Here is a 16,454-nt window from a genome sequence, read left to right as displayed (position 1 = left end):
ACACACACACCCACACCCACACACACACACACACACACACACACCCCGGCAAAGGCTCCCTGGAGCTTTAGTTTCAGGTAATAATAATGAGGCCTCCAGCAGGAGGATCAAGGGACAAAGAAATTTACAAATGAAAGGCACACTTATTCTGTTCCTGAGGGCCTAGCACTGTCCCTGTTGGCCTTTGCAGAACTGAGACCCTGCAGCAAGGGTGAGCGGGGAGGGATCTAGGCTCCTCCCCACCCCCAAGGGTGGTCCCTCATCTCTTCCTCCGCCAGCTGCCTGGGAGGCCCCCGGGCACGGATGCAGCTTTGCTATTGCTGAGGTTGGGCTGGTGAAGGCAAGATGTGTTTGAGGCCAGTGGGAGCCCCAGAGTTCTTCCTCCTTTTGCCACTGAAGTGATGCTCCTAAACCACGTGATGTTTCTCCAAGGTGGGGTATGAGAAGCATGTGGTTGTGACTAGCTGACAGCAGAGCTCTGCCTCTGGAAGGAATCAGCTCTGTTTAGTACCTGGATGAGCCCTTGAATGCACTGGACAAGGCTCTGGGATCCTGGTTGGAGGGGACAGTCAGGAGATCTCTAAAACACCTGGCCCAGGAAATGACCAGGAGCTTGAAGGTAGGTGAAGCTGTGAGGAGGGCAGAGGGTAGGGGCTGTGGCCTGAGGAGGTGTCCACGTGCTCAGAACAGAGGGCAGACTGGCACTCAACTCTCAGTCACTGGCTCTGCCACGAGGCAATGGAGCTGCCCTGTCCTGTATTTCTGAATCTCCAAGGCAGCTCTGGGGCATGTCAAGGGGAAAATAAAGCAAAGAGGCTGGATCCTAAATGACACGGTAAGAGAGAGAAGGACCCAGTGGCCAAATGGCAGGGACTGTGGAGAGAGTGAAACAGAAGGCAGAACTCCATCCCAGCCAGGGGACCAGCCCAACATAGGCCACAGGGATTCACAGGTGTCTCAAAGGGCCCTGGGCTGTGCACAGGTGAAGGGGGTCAGGGAGGTGTGTCCCTCACATTCAGATGGGGCCTCAGTGGCACCTGGACCACCTGTGCCCGGAAGAGATGGTCCTCTCTCTGGCCCCCTCCCGGGACACACCTGCAGGAGGAAGCGCGCCTGCCGGAGCTCCCTGAGGTCACCGTAGCTGTGGCGCTGGCACGAGTAATGGTCGGAGGACCTGTCTTTGCTGCACATGTTGAAGATGAACGGATCGCTAATGCTGAAAAGGAAGCAAGACACGCAGTGAGAGGGTGTCTGGTAGGCTTGTTCCCCTGCAGGCACCGTGCGTGGCCCACCTGAGTTTCTGGACACATTGGAGGACGTGTCAGCCCCCACTGACCTAATAAACCCTGTCTGAGCGCCTGTCTGTGTCAGCCGTGCCCTGAGGAGTAAGGCGGATCACTGCCCTCACCAGGGGAGGGACAGCAAGACAAAGGGCCCACCTCCAGGACGGATAATGACACAGGGTGTAAGTGTGAGAAGATTCTCTGAGTACAGGGGTCAGAAATGGGCTGGGGGTTTATGGGGGAAGAATGATTAGGTCTGGAGAAATTTCAAGCTCCTGGAACATGAGGCAGAAAGACAAGCCCTGTCCAGCATGGTGTCAGGCAACGCGGAGCCCTGGGGGGAACAGCCGTGTCAGTCGGGCTAGCACCCAGTGTAAAATGGGACAAAGGGGCAGAAAACTCTGAGTCTTCAAAGAGGCAGGTGGCAGGGCTGACAGCACTGATGGGCTGGAAGACGATGACCCCAGCGTTAGCAGTGGACCCCAGAGCACCGTGCCTGGACCAGGGACTAGCGGCATTGTAGAGAGCAGAGGATGGGCCGGCCAGGCCGGATGCTGGATGCCCGCTCCTGGAGGTCAGAATGACTCCCCTTGGGAAGAAAGGGAGAAGGGAGGAAGGAGGAGTCATGAATTTGACTAAGTATTTATCCCCAAAAGAACAATTTTTTCACTGGAAGTAACTGAAATACCTTCACATAACCAACCAGATGAAGCTTTCTACCACCAATACAAACGGGGACTTGAGAAATAAATTTGATTTCAGCATGGACAGTTACATTTCTGATCATCTGAGTTACATAGCAATTTTGCATTGTGTACATTACCACAAAGCGCTGATAAAACACCCTTTTAGCATTGGAGAAAGGAAGGGCCTTCCAGGCACCTCAGCCCTCCGTAAGACTGTGTGCCCACCGCAGAGCCGAGGAGCCCCGCACCAGCACTAGGTGGCAGGAATGTGTTTTACCTCCTCCCACCCCAGCTCCAGGGGCGGCCCTCACCGCCCAGCCTCCAGGGCAGGCCACGCTTCCAGGGGAAATGGAGAGAGATCAGGTCATCACACAGGCCCGCAGGACTTCTCTGGGCTGCGGTCGGAGCTGGTCCAGCATCTGCAGTGCTGAGAGCTCAGACTTGCACACTCTGCAGAATGGTTACTGCCAGGTAGAGGGGAAGGCTACCCGCGTGGGACCCAGCCCGAGCCGGCTGTTCAGCACCCACATGGCCAGACCGCACCCTTGCGGACTCCTGCCCCTTCTCAGAACAACGCTCTCAGGGCCCCTGTTCTGAGCCACACTGCTGAAGGACTGTTGAAACACAAATGTGGCTGGATGCTTCTGGATGCTTCTGCTTGGATGTTTTAATTCAAACCTACTGCTGGCTGAGGCCCTTTGTCCATTATTAATGCTTCCCTCTGGGGCTAAGCTGAGCTTGCCCTAAACTTCCCTGACTCCCAGAGAGGTCGTGGAGGTAATTCTGGTTCCTACCCTTGACTTAGGCCAAACAGCATTCCAGGTAAAGGCACTTGTGACAGTGACAATGATGTGATCTGTGGCCTGTGGTCCTGTGGCCCCGTTCTTGTGGGAGCACAGCAAACATTCTCTGTACCTTAGCTGCACCTTTGGTTGGTTTCCTCTCCCCAGCTGACTATGAGTGAGTTCATGGGGGCACAGACCTGTGCCCATGGATCTCATCCTCCACATCTTTCCTGGAGCTCTGGGCATGTTTGCTGAGTGGACTGACCACCGTCATGCTCTACAGCCTGCTCAGTACTTCCCTGTCCTTGATTAATCTGATCCACGTGATGAACCCTCACTGAGCATGTGTTATTATGATTCCCATATCAGAAGTGAGGAAACTACATTCCAAAGAGAAGAGGTGACTTTTCCAAGGTCACATGGAACTGGATTCAGACCAGGTCCTCTGAATCTAAAAACCAAGCTCACGCAGCCGCACCTTTTCTCCCCTGAGGCAGACAGGCTGGCTGGCAATTACAGAGCTTCCCCCACCAGCTCCCTCCTTCCAGTTTACTCTGTGCAGACTGATTCTCAACCTAGGACTCTAAAACACTGGTGACATGAGGAAGAATGCTCTGGAGAATGCTTTTAGGAAGGAGCTTTTAGGAGGAAAGATGGTCATTCTTCTCCTGCTTGTAGGGACCGAATAATCCATAACGCAGGAGTGCTTAGACAGACTCAGTTTCTCAGGAAGACTAAATTGTGAATGACATTATTGAGTTCACTGATGCAGGGTCCAGACTGGAGTTCCATCGTACAACGCATTAGTCACACAGCTAGGACTGTGTCTCTTTGCCAACACTATATTCTACATGTGCGTTAAATCAGAGTTCAGGCCCCCAAGGTCAATGAGTAGAAAGGAGTCGCTGATCCATGTTCTTCTTTAGATGGAGCTGTGGCTACAGTTCAAAGGATGCTGTTCACAGCTCTTGCATGACACCTATAATGATATATGCAAATCGCCCAGGGTGGTCATAGTAAAACTTTTAATATTCTTAACTAGGGAAATCACAGTAAACTAAATGATAATCAAGATATTGATTGACTGGGTCTTTGGTAATAGAAGTGGATTTCAAACTAAAACATACTTTGATTTGCCCCACATTTGTATGTATCCAATTGTTGTCAGGAATTTATAGCTGGAATTTATACCCAAATAACTTGCTAGATCCCAAACTCTTTACCAGACTCAGCCCACATCTGACTGATCTATTATCTGTGGAGTCTACCACAGTGCTGGTACAAGACAGGCTTTCAATAAGTATTTGTTGAATTAAACAGAGAGATGATGCCTTAAAACTGCTGACTGATGTGAAGGAGATATCTGACTAAAAGCACCCCGTCACAAAGAGCCGGCTGGATGGTCTGGATCCCCACCAAATGAATCAAACGCTATACACTGTGAGCGCGGCTGCTACTGTTGTGGGTTGAATTGTGTCCCCTAAAAGATATATGTTGAAGTTCCTAATCCCCAGTACCTCAGAATTTAACTTTATTTAGAAACAGGTAAATAACAGAGGTAATAAAGGGAGGTCATTGAGATAGGCCCTAATCCAGTATGACTAGTCTCCTCACATAAAGGGGAAACTTGGACACAGAGACAGACACACACGGGGAGAAGATGGCCATGTGACCGAGTGATGTATATACAAGCTACGGACCACCAAGGATTGCCAGGAAACACTAGCAGCTAGAAGAGGCGAGGAAGGATCCTCCCCTAAAGCTGTAGAGGGAGCATGACCCTGCCGACACTTTGACTTCAGACTTCTAGCCTCCAGGACTGTGAGACAATAAATTATTTTTTTTTAAAGCCACCCAGTTTTTGATACTTTGTTACAGGAGCCCTGGACAGCTATTGGGTTGGCCAAAAGGTTCGTTCGGGCTTTCCATAGGATGCTATGGAAAAACTCTAACGAACTTTTTGGCCAACCCAGTTAGTACAGTCACCCTATTCTGCCAAGAAGAGATCCCACTGAAAGCAAAATATAGCCGTCTAGAAAGGGTCTTACTTTCTAAGGAGAGTTCCAAAGTACACAAGCCAATCCCTGCTGGAGGACTGGCAGTGCTCTTGAGTTTTGTTTGGGATATTTTCATGGCACACTGGGGAGTCTCTTTCAAGGTCTAATGCTCAACTGTAGTCAAATTGATGGCAGCCTTTTAGAGAAACATTCCGGAGTTGACTTAGCTTTATGTTGAACTGGCTTATTTATGTATCTTCCTTAGTCTCCATGGTCAAAATAAGGCTTAATCCCCATTGATCTGACATGATCTAATGGCCCATCTCTGAGAACCACAACTCCACGAGTGCCAGCATTTTCTTAGGGCAGTAGACAGGAGATCAGAGAGAAAGCACTGTCTGGTTAACAAACACTTCTTTGAGGTACGGTGTCTAAAATTACCTATGGCAATTCCCAAACGATATTCCAAGGTAGTAATTTATTCTCACTACTCTCCTATTTGCATTCTAGAAAAGTACCTTTCCAGACTTGAGTACATCCAACCTGACAACTGGGCCTCTGTTGGAAGTGCAGATATAGTCAATTTGACCATGATTACATACACCTCATAAACACAATTTACCTCATCAATAAGGTCTTATCTAACACCAACTCAATTTAAGCCAGAGGTGGAGAGTGAAGCAATGGTTTATGCAAGTCATTTCACGGGCACGCCATGCATATACGTAGAGGAGAAAGCTTTCATCAGCTCTCAGAAAGGCGAGTCAGCAGACCCATTGTCCATATTGATCAGTATCAATAAAACATGAGCAATAAGATGGGATGAGTGTGCCAAGTATTAATTATGCTCCTGCCTTGGAAAAGAACAGAAGGCTCACTGCAATTGGTGAACGTCTGGTATGAATAAAAGATGGAAATTAGCAGAGAGAAAAAGGCCAAGCATTTTAAAACAAACCTAAATCAAAGGAGGGTGGGCTGACATCTATCCTTCTGTGCTCCTTAAACTCTTGCTTCCTGACATAGGCTGGAAATGATATGACACCTGGGAGTTAAAATTCTTAGTTATTGGCAGGTAAGGCTCTGGTTCCTCTGTCAATAGTCTTAAAGAGTGGTTCTCAAAGTGTAGTCCCAGACCAGTAGCATCAACATTAGCTGAGAACTTGTTAAAAATCTTCAGCCCTAACTCAGACCTACCACATTAGAAACTGGGCTGATGAGGGGTCCCAGAGGTCTGTTTTAACAAGCCTTCCAGGTGATTCGATGTAGTTTAGTTTGAGAGCCACTGGGCTAAGAGGTCATTTTGTCATTACTTGAGCCTTAGCGAACCAGAAAAGAAATCTACACCTAAATTTCTCCAAAAGTGATGAAAACATACAACTTGAGAACTGAACCTTTAGCAAAAGTGCAAACACAATCAATTTGGTTTTGAATGGCAGTACTTTATAAACACTAGAGAATTAATCAATAAGAACCGAATGAACCCAAGTAGACCGACTGCATTGGATCCTAAAGAAGAACCTCGGAATTTCCTGCCAAAGACCTCTGGTGTTAGTTGGTGTAAAAATGACTCTTCAGATTTCTACCCAAGTCTCACCCATCCTTCAAGACCCAGATCTTAGCCTACTTCCTCAAGTACCTGTCCCTCACCACACAAGCCCCATGCCATCTCTCCAAGCATGAACCCCGAAGAGTCCTCAAATAACATGTATTTTGTCCCTTGATGACAGTGTGTTCCAAACTCTTTCCAAAAGAACCTGTTTATGCTGCTGATTGCGCTCATGTGCCTTGCGGGCATGAAGGGACAGGGCCTGATGTCTTGCATAAGGATGAACAATCAAAGAAGTTGTTGAATGAGTAAGCTGATGGGACTGGATTCTATTACCCAAACAACCTAAGGACCTATGCCCTTTGTCCTGTGGTGCATTCCATAGCAGGAAAGCCCCAGGAGCTGCTGCATTGTTAACCGCTCCAGATTTTAGCTTTGGGGAACCACAGTCATGATGCCTATGCCTTAAGGTTCCTCTGTTTTATCTCGTGGCTCAGTTTCAGGCCCAAACTTGAGCCCATAGAAAGAACAAGGTGGGAGGCATAGGCATGGGGGTGGCTGAGAAGGCAGCTTGGGGCTTAGGGCAGAATCTGCTGGGAGGGGAGGGACACTCACTTGGATAAGCAGTGGCGGGTGCAGTAGACATCACCCACGGGAGAGAGTGTGAAGTTCTCGCAGATGTAGAAGTGCTGCTGGCCAAAGAGCAGGAGCCCTTCGCAGACCAGGTGACCCTGCACGATGACCAGGGAGTACTTCTGTGTCACCTGCAGGGAGAGAGTGCCAGAGTCAGGCCACGTGCAAAGGAAGCATGCCCATCTCCTTTTGGAGGGCAGGAGGGCAGTGGCCGGTCGCCCACCAGGCCCTTGGAGGTGAGAGTATCACCCTGTAAATGACAGAGCCACTGCCCCAGAGCTGCACTGCTCTTCACAGTCTAAGTTTCATTTCTATACCCAACACCCTGTTTCATTATTTCATCTACCCAAGGCCACCCCACCCCCACCGAGGCATGTGGATGAGTGTTTATTGCTGTGTTGAGCACGCTGGACTTTTTTTCCTCTCACTTTAAGCTCCTCTACAACTGTGCAAAACATTCCTCTGTAAACAAGGAGGAAAGTTTTCAAGGTCTAAGGCATCCCTCAGTTACAAAGGCGAAGGAGCTTGTCCAGAGGCCAGCTGGAAACTGGCTGAGCCAGGACTGGAACCGGGTCTGCCTAGAACCACAAGTGCAAGACTGGTACTGCTGTCTACAAGGCCAAGGCTGGTCCAAGGTGTGTGCAGAGGTGGCACGAGCTCCGCCCAGGTCTCGTCTTTCAGGCTCAAGCACGTTCTCTCAGCAGCTGAAGATGTTGACAGCTTTCCAGAATCCCTCAGCTAAAGAGAGTACCTGGCCAAAGGTCATGTCCTCATCCCAGTGGCCGTCCGTACCCAACGACTGGTCAGAGAAGGAAGGGCCAGACCTTTTGCCTCCACTCAGGTCAACTCTGAGCTCCCGTGGGATCAGCTGAGGCCTTGCTGAGTCTGCACTTCTTGCTGGGCCCAGTCCAATGACCCGCACTCCCAATGAACTTGCTGCACGCACATCTCTGGCTCAACGTTGGCTTTCTGGGGAGCCTGACCTGAGAGGGTGTCTTATGACCCAGAGTCTCGCATGAAGTAAGGACTAGGTGGGTCCTTACGTGGAAAAAAATCTCCAAAGGAACGAGTGAGAGAATACATGAATTTTTAGATGTCGGGAGCCCAAATGGACCAGAGTAAGACCAAGACCAACATTTTCTCAGCGTAATTCTGTGCTAATTCCAGTTATCCAAAAGAGGACCTGATTTTTTTTTTTACTACCTACTTTTTTTTTATAACCATTGTAAACATTTTACACATATTAACCAGTATAATCCTTACAGTTGGGCAAGGGTAGTTGTACTACTCTAATTTAGAGATGGAAAAAAAAGGGGTCCCAGAGATAAGAATCTCATCAAAGATGGGTAAGTGGCAGAGCCCAGCACTGAAGTTAAGCTCTGTGCTCACCTTTGGGAGCAATGATAGGACTGCAGTGGTGAAGCCTGGAAAGCAGCCCTGGATACCAGTTCTCACACCGCTGCATCAAACAGGATTAGTCAAAGTCAGGAACAAACAAGATAAACAAGAACCCTACAACCGTGGGACTTAAAATCCAGTGGGGGAAGACACATCAACTAATAAACTATCACAGACTGTGATATGTGTTGAGAGAAAAAAAAACAGGTTGATGATAATAAGGCAGAGAGAAACTTGGAGGGGACACTATTTTAGACAGACCCTGAGACTTGAAGGACGGAAATGGGCAGTCATGCAGAAGCTGGGAGAAGAAATTTCAGGGAACGGGAACATCCAGCTCAGAGCCTAGAGGCAGGAAGGGGAGGTTTGGGGAGTAGAAGAGAGGTCAGTGTGGCTGGTGAAGCTGCAAAGTAGGTGTGCTCAGATCCTGGGGGCCTTAGATGTCTTCATTTTCCTGTGAAGCCTCCCGTGTACATGTAAAAATAAAATCTGTACACATTTCTCCTGTCAATCTGTCTTCTGTCCACTGAATTCTCAGGCCTAGCTGGAGACTCTAAGAGGGTAGAGGAAAAGTTTTGCTTCTCCTGCGGTATGTTATACTGAAGAGACTCGGTGAATACACAGCATGTTTTGTACATATTCTCTTTTTTTACACAAACCGCATATTCGTATAGTTACTGGTCTGCATCTAGTTTTCTCCCTTAATAGGCCATCTAGCAGACCCTTCCAAATCACTTCTTATAGAGTTGTCTCACTTTTATTAAACGGTGCAGACCATTCCCTTGCATGGATGTACCACAACTTATTAGACCGACCCCCTATTGACTCAGGTTGTTTTCAAATGTTTTGACATTACAAGTGATGCTACAGTGACCAGCCTTATACACATGTCACTTGGGACACATGAGTAAATCTTTAGGTTGAATTCCTAGAAGTAGAACTGCAGGTCAAGGATGTGGACATTTTAAATTGTGATCTAGTGCCAGCCTGCCCTCCTGCAAGGTGACACTAATTTACACTCCCAGCAGCATTGCTGCAGGGTGTTTATGTCCCCTATGCCAAGCCATTGAAACGTTTTTCTTATGCCTTTGTACGGAGGATGCTTCGTCCTCACATTCACATGCTCACATGCGGGGCCCAAGCACAGTCCAGGCCTATGTACCTCCCAAACCTCTCCCCTCCCCGTGATGCCGTCCCCTCACCCAAACTCTGTGGTGCCAAGAGCAGGGGCTGCAGCATCTTTCCATGATCTCCTGATGTTTTCCCTTGGGGAGAATTAAGTAACAACCAGAATAAACGAAACCACAAGAAAAATGTCTGGTGAGAGCTGGGTTTATAGCTTAAAAATGGATTCTGCTAGGAAAGAGTGGCATTCTAAAAACTGGAAAATGAATCCAAGTGAACTATTCCCTGCTCTTCCATTTAAATTAGCCCTGAGAGGGCTCCGCCCCCAAGTTTAATCATGATTAAGAATTCCCTCCTGCCATGATTCTATCACTTTAAAAAGAGTGGAACTTCAGCTTGATAAGTAGAATTTTTTAGGATCAGCTAGATGATATATTATCATTCCTGATGGGTGAATAACCAAGTACATGGCCACACCTGGTTCTGCGTATGATAAGGAACAGGTTGTCTGGAAATCCAAAACTGCCAGAGCTCAAGTTAGAGGGACAAGAGTTGGCTGGGACACTCTATGGAAGCCCACGCGGGCACGTTCTCCTAGAGGCAGCCCTCAGTGTGCAAAAGGGGGAGGCCAACTGGAGGCTCCCTGAAGATTTTTTCCAGCATTGCTAGTCTGCAATTGAGTACAATGCTCTAACTTTATAGGTAGAAGAAGTGAGATTCAGAGCTGCCATGTGAAGTGCCCAGTAAGAGAGCTAACGTGTACATTCTCTTATACTTGTGCGAAAAATCTACTGCAAAGAAAGCTTCAACCGTGCTCACATGTGTCACGCTTCCCTTTCCATACGTCTGCTCACCTAGACCTTGTTATCAATACATTCTGTTACAGTGGTGTGTGGAATAAGTATTCTCTAATCTCAAAAAACAGTACAGATCGCTGAGAAAAAGTTAAGTATCAAAAAGGAGAGAGACTTTCAATTCCATTTGTGCTGGCTACCTATGAATTCGGGCATCTACTTTTTCTCTATTGATCACTTTTAGATGGAGCATTCAGTCACACTAGTAAGCAAAGAAATGTATATTAAAATAAGGAGATATTATTTTTATATGTCAGTTTGGCAGATCCGAGAAGAAATATAACACTTGGATCTCTTGATGGCAGCTCGTATTTTCAGGTGGAGACAAGGAGCAGGGATGCCCCCTGCCTGCCTGCGTGTGCCACTTGCACAGCAAGCCTGCCAACAGCCAAGCCTCCACCCTTTCTCTGCTGGCTCAGGGGAGACCAAACGGAAAAGGATTGAAACTGCACCAGTATTAATGTGAAAAGGATTACAAGTCCTGAACTGTTCAAAGCGCAGTGTGTAGCATTAGCTGCATTTAGAATCTGCACTCAGTGACTGAAGTTGAAGCATGTTTCTAGCCAGGGCAGCTCCGTATATCGTAAAACCCAGACTTGTGGATCTCAGCGTTTATTTGAAAAGTGAGTATGTATGAGAATCACCCAGGCAGCTTGTTAAAGTTCATCTTCCCAGGTTACATTCCCAGTTGTTCTGATTCAGCAAGTGCAGAATGGGCCCTGGAATTTGCATTTTAATAGGCAGCCCAGATGATTCTGATGCAGACAATCTGAAAACCATACTTAGACACTGATCTGTGGACACCAGCTAGGCTATGAAAGATGAGGTCCCATCACATGCAGGCACATTGCTATAACTCATCCATTTGCTCATGCTTTCATTTAATAGATACATATTGAATGTTTGGCCTGTGCCTCCACACAAACATAAAGGGAGGGAAAACACATCTTGTGGTGCGCACGGTCTAACAGGAAGGAGAGAAGAATACCAACTGTCCTGGGACAGCATGGGGTTGGGGGGAAACACAAGCATTCTCAGGGCACAGAGGAGAGTGCCTGGCCCAGACAGCATCTGGGGAGGGGCGGGCAGGTGACATCAGAGAAGTGGGTCCCAAGGAGATGACCCCAAGGCTGAGGTTGGGTGTTGAGATGATGAAAACAGAGGAGAAACTTGGCAAGGTACAAAGTCTTGAGCCAGTTGGACATGTTTAGAGATTATAAGTCGTTCTGTATAATTAGAGTAAAAAGGCAGGTGTGTGTGTGTGCGCACACTCGCGCACCCATGTAAGGGTAAGGGAAGCAAGTCCAGGGAAGCACAGGGCCAGCTCAGAGTGGCCCTGTGCACAAAGTATGCCAAAGAGAGTCTCAGAAGGTGTTCAGTAGGGATGACATGTGCAGCTCTGCATTCTAGAAAGTTACTCGTGGCGACTCACCCGGGGGGGAAGTTACTACGTGCAAAGGTTAACACAGTTCTTTGCCTTCTACAAATGACTTCAGCTAAAAATACCTAGGAAGGGCTTGATGCTGCTCCCTGCTGTTCAGAGCAAAATTATCTCCCTGTGAGCTGATTTCATTTCTAACAAGGTCAAACTAATATTTTACATTGAGTTTGTATAAAAAAGAATGTTTAGTTTTTCTTGTAATTAAAAAGAACAGCAACAGTAAAAAAACAACTCCCATGTGAGTTCTAACTCTGGACTGGGTCTGGAAGCACATTTTTTTAAGTGGAGACTCACTTCACTTCTGTGAGCAGCTCTGTGGAGGGGGGACACGGGACCGTCCCCAACCACGCAGTGGCTGACACAAGCCCACAGTTAACATACATTAAATAAACCACTCCTCATGTCAAATGGAGCTGTTTGCAGAGAAATGTGTTCATGGTTCTGGGAATCATTAATCAATGACGCAAAAGTAGCACAGAATAATTACCATCCCAGGTATCGCTAGAGGTGATCAGAGCTCCAATGTTCTCGCAAAGAAATGAGTTAAGCTGCTGCCATTCCGAGCTCCAGGTCTGCCTGCTTCCCCCAGAGGCCTCTGTGGGGACAAGCCATCCAGAAGTCTGGAAGGAGATGTACCCCGGAGTCTCCTGGGCTGCATCGGCAAAGACCATGAAAGCAAGCGCTTCTGAGACGGCAGGGGAGGAGGAGCCAGGGCTCGCCACGGGCTGCCTGCCCACTTTACGTGATGGCCACTTGAAGGCAGGAGCTCCGGGCTTTCTGAGCCTGGGCGCACACCCACCACGTACACCCTGCTGTGGGTGTGCTTTCACTTAGAAAAAGCACAAGACCTAAAAGGTCTTACGGAGACTTCTTAATTAGGGGAATTCTCAGCTTACAACAATACTTGCCTCAAAATGTTTCAACACAAGCAGAAAATATTAGTCTGGGGAAATGCAGAAAACAACCACCTACTCGCACACACACACACACACACACACACACACACCCCTGCCGTGGTCAAACCCTCTATATGTTTGCTTCAACACGTTCATGGTTCTAGGGTCAGTGCAACAATCCTCCCTTCCTCGACTTTCAGTTCCTGTCCTTGACAGTAAGTAGAATGACCAAGGATTAAGGAGCTGGGGCTAAGTCATGTGCAGGCAGGCAGGCCGGCAGGCTGGCACGTGCGTGTCACGCTATGTCCTGGCGGAGACGCCGTGCACGGTGAAGAACCTGGAGGCCTGCCTGCCTGAGGCGGCATTAACCAGAACCTTTGCAGAGGAAGCAGAGGGGTCCTGGAGCCAACATGTCCAAGGCCAATACAGGAAGGTTGCTGAAGAATAGGGTGGTGGAGAGTTTATGTAACTTGCCCGACATAGTAGGCTAGGAGCTAGGAAAAAGAGGGAAAAACACACGAACTTGGAGTAAGACAGAGCTGAGATGAAATACGAGCAATTCCAGTTAGCAGCCTCTCTAGGCTTGGTTTTGCCATCTTTAAGTTGAAAATGATAAAGCCTCCTTCACAGGGCCCATGGTGAGACTCGATGAGATGTATGAAAAGCACCCAAAGCAAGTGCTCCAGACGTCCAGCTATTGACACTTCTGCCAATAATAGTGATAAACAAAGAGCAGAATGAGGCTCTCCATACAGCCTGAGCACTTGCCCTGTGCCAAGCTGCCCTCCTGGGCATGAATTGTTGGCATCTTCTTCCTTGGTGGTGGTGGATTTTCAAGGCAGCCAGGCCTGCTCTGCCACGCCTTACCTGCTCCCAGAGGGGCTCCCCCAATGAACAAGGTATGCCCAAGGCATGCCACCCCTCAGGCCAGTTCCCGAGGTTCTCGAGAGCAGACCCATGTCACTGCGGTGGGCAGGCTGCCCACGCCTGGAGCCCCTACATTGCGGCAAGGCACACTGGAGCGGCGGGCTCCCCATGGACGGTCCGTTGATAAAGCTGTGTTCTCCAGTTCAGCAGATCTTTCCAGAGCACAGATACTACGAGTCAGGGAAGGGAGAGACAAGAATAAATTCCAGCCTGTCCCTGCCTTTAAAGGCATCACAGGAAGACTCAAGAATAATTACAGAGCCATGTGACGAGGAAGATGCTGGCAGCAGAGTGGGCAGAGGGCTGTGGGCGGCCCGTCGCTATGAGTGCTCTGGGGACGGACACATCAGCACAGGCTCACCCAGGAGGGGGCCTCTGGTCGCAGGGGAGTGGTGAGTGGGTGCGCATGAGGCTGCAATGATCTGGCTAGTAGAGGTGTGGGCACTGGAGGGGGCCAGGTCACAGGGCCCGCTCCACAATGAGCTCTGCAGCCCAGACCCGACTCAGCCCACTCTTCCAGCCCGTGGATGTCCCTGAGTTCCCAGGCCTGCTTCCCTATGCTCCTCTCTGCCTCAGGCTTTAAATTCAGGGGACTCACCACACATCAGTCAAGGCCCCAAACCCAGCAACTTCCCTCTTTCCCACAAAATGCTGTATTTTGTAGTGGACATAGAACCCTAGATGGGCCCCATCCCAGCTGGTCAGGTTTCTCGTGGGCTCTACTCTGACCCTCTGTCACATCCTCCACCATCTCAGCAGGAAACAGACCCACTCAGACCTGGATTCTCCCATTTTGTCCAAGCTCAACACTTGCCCAACCTCCACAGTTCCTGGCTTCACAGGCTCCCAGGTGCATCCTGGAAGCCCTGGAAGCCGGCTGGGGCTGGGTTTAAACAGGAGCGTTTCCTCATTTGCACTGACAGACCCTTTCCCACTTCCTCAGGGCTATGGCTTAGGTACCAGGGTTCATACCCCACTCCTCCCTCCTTCTTGGAGAGAACAAATGCTAAGGTACCATTAAAAGAGCCACAATCACAGTGATAAGAGCAGATACAAGCCACCGAGAGCTCCTCTGTGCCGATTTGGGGCAAAGACACGCAGTGTAGGTGGGATTGGGACCAAGCTAGAGCCTCTGTCCACCTAGCCTCCTGTGAGCCTGTCCCCATGTGACCCTGGCCAGTCTCCTAGACCTGCTTCTTCAGGGAGCAGGTGTGTCTTGTTCCAGTGACCTTGTAGGAACTCAGGCTGAATTGGAAAAGAATCTCTCCCACAGTTTACCGTGAAGTCAGAGGCAACAAGCACAACACAACGAAATGGATCAAAACAACTCATGCAAAGAACCAATGTCTTGATAATGTCAAGAATCGCCTGGCCTTGCCCTGCCCAGTCCCTTTGTGCCCCTCCCCCCAACCTCGTGTGGCCCCTCCCGGCAGGTAAGGGGACACCAAGCACTAAGATCCTGCCTCAGACCCTGCTGCGTTTCACATGCTCCTGTCTGCACAGCCTGGAGTCCCTGCCACCACAGTGAGCCACATGTGGCATTCTGACAGCTTCCTGCTGTGTGACATGGAGATCCAGAAGGACTGAAGTTTAAGTACAAGGCAGGGGAGAACGAGAGAACAGCCGCTCTCTGCTCCTGACCTGCCTCTCAGAGGCTGGGAAAGTCAGTCACCTGTGGGCTTCAGGCTCTGGCTCCCCCAACAAGACCCCGGAGTGAAGTGTTGCTGGGTGGGACAGTTAGCAAAAATAAGACTCTCAGAGACCAGGACAAGTACCAAAGGCAAGAACCTGCTGCACAGGCCATGCTGGGACTAGCTCTGGCTGTGACTGTAAACTCCAGACCTCGCCCTCAGCCCAGCCCAGGGAGGACTGGAGCCACCTGGCTGGTCTTGGCAAACACATGGGAGTCAGGCCATCTGCAGAAGCCCTTCTTGGAAGGCGGGGCACGGATTAGGTGACATGTGGACCCTCAGTGATACCAGATGTGGCAGGCAGTATTTGGGGACAAAGATGTCCCCCAAGAGCCTCATCCCTGGTTATCCCATCATAAACTAACCTAGGTGCTGCTTGAAGGGCTTGAAATTATTTTTCATTCCAGATGAAATTAAGGTTGCAAATCAGTGGACCTTAAAATAGGGAGATTATCCTGGGTTATCTGGTGGGTCCAGTTCCCATGAGACCTTAGCAGCAGAAGAGTTGGTGGGAGAGATTCAATGGAAGAGGGAGGCAGAGGGGAGATGAGGGGGAGGGATGAGGCAGAAGCAGCTCAGAGAGATCTGTAGTGTGAGAAGGCTACTGCAGCTGGCCTTGAAGATGCAGGAAGAGAGCCACAGGCAAGGCATGTGGGTGGCCTCTAGAAGCAGAGAACGACCTCTGGCTGACAGCCAGCCAAGAACCGGGAACTCAGTCCTACGGAAGCGTGGAACTGAATTCTGACAACACCTGAATGAGCTTGGAAATGGCTTCATCCCCAGAGCCTCTAGAAAGAAATGCAGCCCTGCCAACACCTCGGTTTCAGCCCTGTGAGACTCTAAGCAGAGAACCAGCTGAGCCATGTTGTGCTCAGACTTTTGAGATAATAAATGTGTGCTGCTTTAAGTCACCAAGGTTTTGGTAATTTGTTATGGCAGCAGTATAAAATTAATACACCAAATAAAACCAAAGCATTGCTATTGCTCTCTTCTTATCAAAAGGATGAAAAGAGCCAATATGGAGACAATATATAACCCAGTATTTCTTTACCCTATCAGGAAAGTAGGAAGGGGTGGCTGGGGTTTGGCTTTAATCTGTTTAATATGCATCCATCATATCAGGATTTCTCACCTTGACACTATAGGCGTTTGGGACTGAACAATTATTTTCTGCTCTTCTGAGCATTGTAGG

At 49.1% G+C, this 16,454-nt stretch overlaps 1 protein-coding gene across 10 annotated transcripts in view; it reads right to left on the bottom strand.

Annotated features, from left to right (window-relative positions):
- The window catches only part of WDFY4 (WDFY family member 4), a 278,318-nt gene that overhangs the window by 76,199 nt on the left and 185,665 nt on the right, over window positions 1-16,454 (bottom strand). For 9 of the 10 annotated variants that reach the window (XR_003797097.1, XR_003797100.1, XR_003797098.1 and 6 more), the window contains 2 exons: window positions 6,913-7,061; window positions 1,096-1,216 (listed from right to left, as the gene is read on the bottom strand). Coding sequence is in view for 6 of the 10 variants with exons in the window: in XM_029245825.1 (XP_029101658.1) it covers window positions 1,096-1,216; window positions 6,913-7,061 (270 nt within the window). In the remaining 4 variants the exon portion in view is untranslated. Of the gene's footprint in view, window positions 1-1,095; window positions 1,217-6,912; window positions 7,062-11,985; window positions 13,742-16,454 lie in introns of those variants that run through there. The other variant, XM_029245830.1, reaches the window with a different exon arrangement.

This window comes from Monodon monoceros, unplaced genomic scaffold, assembly GCF_005190385.1.
Source record: "Monodon monoceros isolate NGI ecotype Baffin Bay Population unplaced genomic scaffold, NGI_Narwhal_1 Super_Scaffold_4, whole genome shotgun sequence".
In the NCBI taxonomy this organism is placed as follows: Eukaryota; Metazoa; Chordata; class Mammalia; order Artiodactyla; family Monodontidae; genus Monodon; species Monodon monoceros.
This window is presented reverse-complemented; position numbering and strand designations above follow the sequence as displayed.